The sequence below is a fragment of the Bison bison genome, unplaced genomic scaffold, assembly GCF_000754665.1.
Source record: "Bison bison bison isolate TAMUID 2011002044 unplaced genomic scaffold, Bison_UMD1.0 scf7180017864383, whole genome shotgun sequence".
NCBI classification, from domain to species: domain Eukaryota; kingdom Metazoa; phylum Chordata; class Mammalia; order Artiodactyla; family Bovidae; genus Bison; species Bison bison.
In genome coordinates, this window is record NW_011494955.1 from 6,657,871 (window position 1) to 6,666,561 (window position 8,691).

Below are 8,691 nucleotides of genomic sequence, written 5' to 3' on the forward strand. Positions count from 1 at the left end.
CAGGCCAGCCCCGCACGGGCAGGTATACATTATGGTAGGAATTTCCCAGGTACTATTTTGGAGCCCAGGAGAAAACTTCCCTAAGCTAAGAAGTTTAGGGGAAATGGGGCAGGGGTGGCAAAGGAAGGAAGGGAGGCGGCCAGGTCTCAGAAGTGCCTTAGACAAGGGGGCTTGACTTGCTTTCCATGACATCATCTGCCTGTCCCATTAATACCAAAATGCACCCAAGTTTCCTAGTGGGTCTGGCAGAGTTGGTCCAGCCCAGAAGAGTTCAAGTTGGGTTTAATCCAGCAGCTTCAAGGACAGCCAAGACACCAGAGGTGCTGCCTGCATTCCCAGGCTGGGGGGCCTAGAGGCCCCATCACTGCCTTTCTCCACATTTTTTTCAGCCTTACCCCTCAAAAAGGTATCTCAGGGCAACATGAGACAGTACTATGGGGGAGGGAGGCAGGAACTTGAATCCCAGAGGAAAAGAAAAATAGGAGAGGAGACAAGGAGGTAAACGGTCCATCGGTCCCCAGAGGATGGACGGATGGGAACGGTAGTCCTGGGCCTCGGGGGATATCCCAGCCGCCTGGCTCACAGCACTCTGGGAGGGGAGAGGCCCCGGAGAGCAGCGGGCCCACCCTCTCCCCCTTCAGTGCTGGAATCCCTCTTGAACCTTCTCAAGTGACTGGGTGCTTACTACATCCTGGAGCAGTAAAGCAGCTAAATATTTCCATGTCGTGCCTCCATCTGCCTCTCCCTCCAGCATGACCGCCCCCTCCTTACACAATTGCTGCCTGCCGCCTTGGTGCACAATGAGTAAACATGTTGTTCTGACAGTGGGGGGAGGAGGGCGTGTCAGCTGCTGGGAGGACGGGGACAGTGGGAGCCAGGGAAGCAGCCTGGTTGAGGACTCTCCTCTGGGTCATCTGGGTGCTCATGACTGACACCCTATATTCATGTCTGACCCCCTCCCTGCTTACTTCCTACAGGAAGGGCAAGATGGGAGGAGAAACAGGTTGCCTTCATAGAGGAGTCGGGGAACGCCACCCCCCCGCCACCAGAACGGAAGCTCTAGGGTTTGGGTAACAGTGACCACAAGGGTATCACACACCAGGGCCACGTGAGGGGCCTAAGTGATTCCTTGGGGAGGAGCTGACCCAGCTAGGGTGACGCAAGGGGCCAGGTTCTATGCACTGTCGAGGACAAGCACTGTAACTGCTTGGAAACAGCTGTGGCCAACTGCGTTTGACAAGTTTGGGGGCCATATCAGGATGGAAAACAGGAAAAGTGCAGCACTCAGGCCCGGCCCCGTCCTGGAGATGGACCCGTGGGAACTGACACCTCTGTCTGTCTGTCCCTCCACCCGTCAGCCTAGGAAAGCTGAGCCGCATAGCTTCCGAGAGAAGGTCTTCCGGAAGAAACCACCCGTGTGTGCCGTGTGTAAGGCGGCCATCGATGGGACGGGCGTCTCATGCAGAGGTGAGGTGCTGTGCCGTGTGTAAGGCAGCCATCAATGGGAAGGGCATCTCACGCAGAGGTGAGGCGCCCCACCCTAGGCTGTGGCTCTGAGAGCATCACCCAGCACCGCTGGGCTGCACAGCCCCAGCAGGCAGACCCCAGAACAGAGTATGGGCTGGGCAACGTGGGGGCCAAGAGGAACTGCCTCCCCTCCAAACAGCCCTTGCACCCCCAGCACCCCAGGAAGCCTAGTACTCTAAATTACCCTTCCACCTGACCTGGAACTGGAGGCTTCCCTCTGTGCCTTCCTCCACACCCGCACCCACCCTAGATCATTGCCCCTGGGTCCCCCACTCCCCGGCCTGGGCAGTAGCGCACCACTGCCATGTGCTTCCCTTGAACTCTGCCCCTGCTCCCGGACTCCAGCCAGCTCAGTACAGCTGGAGTCCGGAAAGTTCCAGAACCTGGGGAGACAAGAGAGCCACCCCTTCCACTGCCCCAGTAGGCCCCTGCTAACACCTCTCCTCCCCTCCATCCCCTCTAGTCTGCAAGGTGGCAACACACAGAAAATGTGAAGCAAAGGTGGGTAATCTGATGTGGGGAGGAGGGCCTGGGGTCCCTTCCTCCTCTGAAATGGGCTTCTCCTCCCTTCCACCCCTCTCATCATTGGGGAACCCCTGCTGGGTAACAGAGGGTACTGTACTTGGCCCTTTAAGAACCACCCTACTCCACCCCCTGGAGGACTGGCCCAGGCGGGTGGACAGCAAGACAGCACGTTTGTCTTGGTGCTGTGCCCAGGCTGCAGCTGGCGCGAGGACCGGGCGGGGCGGGGGGGGTAGGGAAGAGGAGGAGAACGAGGAGGAGGAAGGGTGGGGTGGGTGGGGGTCAAAGCAGAGACTGGTGGCTGGATGGGCTGTGCCTTCCCTCTGGGGAAGGATCCTCAGGATGCCTGAGTGGGTCTTGTCCTGGGTCCTGGAAAGGCTGGGCAGAAGATGCAAGATGTAGGCAGCACCCATTATCCATTGGGTACCTGAGCCAGCCCCATCTCTGGGGTGCCCTAGTCCTCCTCCTGCAGTGTGAGTCCTCCTCCTTCCTAGGGCCTTGGAGCTTGCTTTGGGGAGCTGTGTGCCCAGGGGCGGGGTCTCCCAGTGAAAGAGGCCAGTGTCTGTCCCTGGCTGTGGCCTGCCTGCATGGCTCTATATATAACTCCTACCCTGCAGCTGGATGAATGGGGGTCTGTGTGGGCAGGGGGCTGGGAGCCAAGAGTAACATGTTGGGGGCCCAGGGGTGGGAGGCCGAGAGGCCAGAGGGGAGGCTCCCTTAAATAGAGGAACCTCAGTTGCAGCCTGTGCCCATCTGCTGACAGCCCCTCCACTTTCTTGCTGAAGCTGAGGGGTGGCCCCATCCTTAAGCCCAGGAGAGCCCATTTCACCAGCAGCTCAGCTCCTCACTCCAGTCTCCTTCCAGGTGACTTCGTCCTGTCAGGCTTTGCCTCCCGTGGAGCTGGTGAGTGTGCTCTGGGATGGGGTGGGGGATCCAAAGAGTCCAGAGGTCTGGTGGCCACAGACGGGGCCCCAAGAAGTTACCTTGAATGGACTGCTGTCCTTAGTGGCCATCCTCAGACAGTGGAAAACTTTTTGAGCCCTCTGCTCTTGTGTCTTGGGCCTGCTCAGGGTTAGGACTCCTCCCTCTCTCCCTGCCCCACCTAATACAGCCCTCACAGGGACACACACAGCCCCTCCCCACTGCCCCCAGGCCCAGACTGGTCCTTGCCCCTTCCCTAACCACTCCCTTTTCCTCTCCCTTCTCCCTCTAGCGGAGAAACACCACCCCTGTGAGGCGCATAGAGCACCTGGTAAGGTGATGCTGCAGCGGGGGTTGGGGCGGGGAAGGAAGCAGATAGCTCTGGGACTAAGGACCTAGGTCTCTCCTGGAGCAAAATTCATGGAGCTCTGGAGTGGGGAGGCCGAGAATGAGGGGCAGAAAAGACGTGTGCAAAATCTCATCTCATCCACCAGGGATCCACCAAGTCTCTGAACCACTCAAAGCAGCGCAGCACTCTGCCCAGGTAAGTAGGGTGCCGGGTGTGGTCCCAATGAGCCCTTTCCTGATACCCTACCCTCAGCCCAGGGCAGTTCCCCCCAACAAAGCTCTCTAGGACAGCCCCACCCCCAAAAGGTCAGGACCCAGGAGGCCTCACCTGTAGTCGGCCAGACACCTTTCCATCACACCAGCCTCCCGGTGCCCGCCCCACACCCTCTCCCCACCCGGCTCCTAACACAGCTTCGCCCCCTCCTCCCCAGGAGCTTCAGCCTGGACCCGCTCATGGAGCGCCGCTGGGACTTGGACCTCACCTACGTGACGGAGCGGATCCTGGCCGCCTCTTTCCCCGCGCGGCCTGACGAGCAGCGACACCGGGGCCACCTGCGCGAGCTGGCTCACGTGCTGCAATCCAAGCACCGTGACAAGTACCTGGTGAGAGGCGGGACCTGCTTTAGTCAGCCAATGAGAGGGCTGGGAGGGCCAGAAGGGCCCCGGCAGCTCCCTGACGTCAAACCTGTGGAGGCGGGGCCCCGGACGCTCCTCGGAGCCGACCTAGAAGGCAGGCAACTGATGCGGCTGTCAAAGTTAGGCCGGGCCTTAGTCACTTCCTCCTTTTGGAGAAAGACCCTTACTAAGGGTCACAGCAGGTGACACCTCCAAGAATCACCACGCCTCGCTGCCTAGGGTCACTTCGCCTAACGCCCCCACTTTACTTGCAGCTCTTCAACCTTTCAGAGAAAAGACATGACCTGACCCGCCTAAACCCGAAGGTAGGAGGGAATTAAAACCATCACCCCTAGCCTTCTCAGTATTAACAGTAGCACTTGGCATCTACTTTACTCTGAGACACTTGCCCATATGACTTGTCACTTGGGACAGCCCAAAGTGTGGTGCAGCAGGTATCGACCCATCATCTCAGTGAGGAAAGAATTGAGGCTGTCATCGACACAAGCAACAGGCCCCTGACCTTGTCTCCAGGCACCTAAACCCTATCCCTCTTCCACCCCATCCACCTCTTCTTTGGTGGCCACCAGCCCCAATTCCATCCCTGTACCCCTCAGGTCCAGGACTTTGGCTGGCCTGAGCTGCACGCACCCCCCCTAGACAAGCTGTGCTCCATTTGCAAAGCCATGGAGACCTGGCTCAGTGCTGACCCGCAGCACGTGGTCGTATTGTACTGCAAGGTGAGCTGGAACTTCAGGTTCACAGGACTGGGGGCCCTCAGCAAAGGGCCCCAGCAAGCCCTCTATCCCTCTTTGTCCTCAGGGGAGCAAGGGCAAGCTCGGGGTCATCGTCTCTGCCTATATGCACTACAGCAAGATCTCTGCAGGGTAAGGTGCCCCAGCCCCAAGTCCCCCCTTCCCCAGGGACCCTCCCTCCAGCTGAACCTTGATGAGCCCCACTCCTCTAAAGCCCACCTCAGGGTTCAGAGCCATTTACTATAACCTTGAGCTTTCCACCTCCTTTTTCTCACTTGTACTTCACCACTTTCCTAGGGCTGCTATAACAAAGTGCCACAGACTAAGTAGCTTAAGACAACAGAACTTTGTTGTCTCAGTTCTGGAAGCTCCAAGTCTGAAATCAAGGTGTCAGCAGGGCCACACTCGCACTGAGACTCTTGGAGTGGCCTCTTCCCAGCTGCCGGTGGGGGCCAGCAGTCCTTGGTGTCCCTTGGCTTACAGATGTATCGCTCCAGTCTCTGCCTTCGTCGTCACATGGCCTTCTTCCTGTGTGTCTGTGTGTCTGTGTCTCTTCTTCTTTTCTTCTAAGGCCACCAATCACATTGGATTAAGGGCTCACCCTACTCCAGTATAACATCTTAATTAATTACATCTGCAACGACCCTATGTCCAAATAAGGTCACATTCTAAGGTACATATCTTCTGGGGGGACACAATTCAACCCATTTCTGTTGTTTAGTCGCTAAGTCATATCCGACTCTTCTGCAACCCCATGGACTATAGCCCGCCAGGCTCCTCTGCCATGGGATTTCCCAGGCAAGAATACTGGAGTGGGTGACCATTTCCTTCTCCAGGGGATCTTCCCGACCCAGGGATCAAACCCATGTCTCCTGCATTGGCAGGTGGGTTCTTTACCACTGAGCCACGGGGGAAGCCCCAGTTCAACGCATAGCATGGTCTTATTGTCCCATTTCACAGAGGAAGAAACTAAAACTCAGGGAACAGTTGCCTGCAGTCCAACAACTAGTAAAGTGGCTGCTTGTGGGGTTTCTAGTTCTCTGCACCACCACTCTGAACTTCCTCTAGACTTCCGGGGAATCACACCTCTCTTCCCTCCCCTGGAGCTTAGGAAAGGGAGACCAGGATGTAACCACCCCCTTAGCCCCCACACTGGCCCCTGTCTCCCCAGGGCAGACCAGGCACTGGCGACCCTTACCATGCGGAAGTTCTGTGAAGACAAGGTTGCCGCAGAATTGCAGCCCTCCCAGCGCCGGTGAGCAGCCTGGGTGGGGATGGGCCAGGCGAGCAGGTCCCTCCGTGGCTGCCAAGGCCAAGCTTATCTCATTCATGCAGCACACCTTCCTGGAGCACCTCCTGTGTGCTAGGGGCTTGTGTCAGGTGCTGAGAATGCAGAACAAATCCAAGGTCCCTGCTCTCATGGGGCTTATTGACATGCTGGTGGGGTAGAAGGCAATAAACCTATAAATAAATAGACAAGATCGTTTGGGATGTTAGCAACAGCTATACAGAAAATAAAGCTGAGTCTTGTGATAAAGAGGGACTCACGGGATAGTCAGGGCCCATGGCTATACCACGTGAGACCAAGACCTGGAAGGGGCTTACATCCCCCTTGACATCCGGCCACCAGGTATATCACCTACTTCAGCGGTCTGCTGTCCGGGTCCATCCGCATGAACAGCAGCCCTCTCTTCCTGCACCACGTGCTGGTGCCCGTGCTGCCAGCCTTTGAACCTGGTGCAGGTGAGTCTGCCTGGAATGTGCCCCATCGGGGGGCTGTGCCCCACCCCTCCACTCAACGCCCTTCATGTACCTTCTCTCTTTTGCTCCTCTAGGATTCCAGCCCTTCCTCAAGATCTACCAGTCCATGCAGCTTGTCTACACATCAGGAATCTAGTGAGTGCTCTGTTGCCAGACCCCTTCTCCCTGAATCCCTGTTTTTCCAGCCTTTCCCAGACATCTGGGCCTCCAGCTCTAGCCACTGCACCCCAAAACTAATAGCATCCTAGAATCCATTTTACAGATGGGGAAGCTGATGCTTAAAGAGCTCGCGCTCAGGGAGGGCTCAGTCTCTGATCTCCCAACTCCCTGTTGACTCTTCACAGCCACCGGTGCACCCAAGTGCCCCTGATTCAGCTCTGCCCTCTCTCTTCCCCAGTCACGTTGCAGGCCCTGGTCCCCAGCAGCTTTGTATCAGCCTGGAGCCAGCCCTCCTCCTCAAAGGCGATGTCATGGTGAGGGGGCCTTAGCCACAGGGAGAGTCCTGGGGGTGGGGTCGGGGTGGTGGTGAACGCTGCCAGCTGCACCGTCTCTGGAGAGCCATTGATTTAAGGCAGGCTGGAGGGCAAGGAGGTTGTCTTCCTGATGGGGAGGTCAACTTGGAGTTGAGGCAGAGCAGAGCTGCAGCCAGATAGCCGCCAAGGTGGAAGCACAGAGGAGATGTGTGTGGACACAGAGCCTGAACGCTGGTCTTCCTCCCCTCACCCAGGTAACATGCTATCACAAGGGTAGCCAGGGAACTGACCGGACCCTCGTATTCCGAGTCCAGTTCCACACATGCACCATCCATGGACCACGGCTCACCTTCTCCAAGGACCAGTTGGATGAGGCCTGGACCGGTGAGTTGGAGACAAGTGGCCTGGGGGCTGGAGCCCGGGTGAGGCAGGCAGGTGGGTAAGGGCAGGGAGGGGGGCACCTGGCTCCTCACCGTCCACTCCCCACAGACGAGAGGTTCCCCTTCCAAGCCTCGGTGGAGTTCGTCTTCTCCTCCAGCCCAGAGAAGATCAAAGGTAAGAGCCAAGCCTGGGAGGGGGCAGGAGTCAGGGGGTTGTCTCCCTGCTCCTCACCCCCAGGACGCCCCTCTATAGGTAACGCCCCACGGAATGAGCCCTCCGTCTCTGTCGACTACAACACTGCAGAGCCCGCAGTGCGCTGGGACTCCTACGAGAACTTCAACTTGCACCATGAGGACAGTGCGGATGGTGTGTGGGGTGTCCCCAGAGGTGGCGGGAGGTGGAGTTTCTGGGGGGAGCGGTACATGCTTCCCTCCCTAGACAGACACCCTCCCAAGAGACACCCCCTGAGCTGGAGTCTCCGGCACTATCCCCTATTAACACACGTGCTTTATCTGTCTCTCCCTCTCTCTCTCTCACTTTTGCCTGCTTGCTCTCCTGCCCTGATCCTCTCTCCACTCAGACTCTGTCACCCACACCCGGGGGCCCCTGGATGGCAGTCCTTATGCCCAGGTGCAGCGAGCCCCCCGCCAGACCCCGCCGGCCCCCGTCTCCCGGGAGCCCACCCCCACCCCCGGCTCGCTTTCTGTCAGCAGCGACTCTGGCCACTCCTCCACACTGACCACGGAGCCGGCTGCTGAGTCCCCTGGCCGGCCACCCCCGACGGCTGCCGAGCGGCAGGAGCTCGAGCGCCTGCTGGGAGGCTGTGGAGTGGCTAGTGGGGGCCGGGGAGCTGGGCGCGAGACGGCCATCCTTGATGACGAAGACCAGCCTGCTGCAGGCGGAGGCCCCCACCTCGGAATATATTCGGGACACAGGCCTGGCCTCAGCCGCCACTGCTCCTGCCGCCAGGGCTACCGGGAACCCTGCGGGGTCCCCAATGGAGGCTACTACCGGCCAGAGGGGACCCTGGAGAGGCGGCGGCTGGCTTTCGGAGCCTATGAGGGGCCCCCACAGGGTTATGCTGAGCCCTCCGTGGAGAAGAGACGCCTCTGCCGCTCACTGTCCGAGGGGCCGTACCCCTACCCGTCTGAGCTGGGGAAACCCGCCAATGGAGACTTTGGCTACCGCCCCCCAGGCTACCGGGAGGTGGTGATCCTGGAAGACCCGGGGCTGCCTCCGCTATGCTCGTGCCCCGCCTGTGAGGAGAAGCTAGCACTGCCCACGGCAGCCCTCTATGGGCTGCGGCTGGAGAGGGAGGCTGGAGAGGGGTGGGCAAGTGAGGCTGGCAAGCCCCTCCTGCACCCAGTGCGACCTGGGCACCCGCTGCC

At 58.9% G+C, this 8,691-nt stretch overlaps 1 protein-coding gene across 1 annotated transcript in view; it reads left to right on the forward strand.

Annotated features, from left to right (window-relative positions):
• TENC1 (tensin like C1 domain containing phosphatase (tensin 2)) overlaps positions 1 to 8,691 on the forward strand; it is a 14,037-nt gene that overhangs the window by 654 nt on the left and 4,692 nt on the right. The window contains 17 exon segments of the mRNA XM_010857894.1: positions 1,359 to 1,467; positions 1,991 to 2,028; positions 2,914 to 2,952; positions 3,263 to 3,301; positions 3,465 to 3,514; positions 3,750 to 3,921; positions 4,209 to 4,259; positions 4,551 to 4,673; positions 4,756 to 4,820; positions 5,860 to 5,943; positions 6,319 to 6,431; positions 6,524 to 6,584; positions 6,847 to 6,922; positions 7,177 to 7,306; positions 7,412 to 7,477; positions 7,556 to 7,669; positions 7,884 to 8,691. Coding sequence (XP_010856196.1) covers positions 1,359 to 1,467; positions 1,991 to 2,028; positions 2,914 to 2,952; positions 3,263 to 3,301; positions 3,465 to 3,514; positions 3,750 to 3,921; positions 4,209 to 4,259; positions 4,551 to 4,673; positions 4,756 to 4,820; positions 5,860 to 5,943; positions 6,319 to 6,431; positions 6,524 to 6,584; positions 6,847 to 6,922; positions 7,177 to 7,306; positions 7,412 to 7,477; positions 7,556 to 7,669; positions 7,884 to 8,691 — 2,138 coding nt within the window.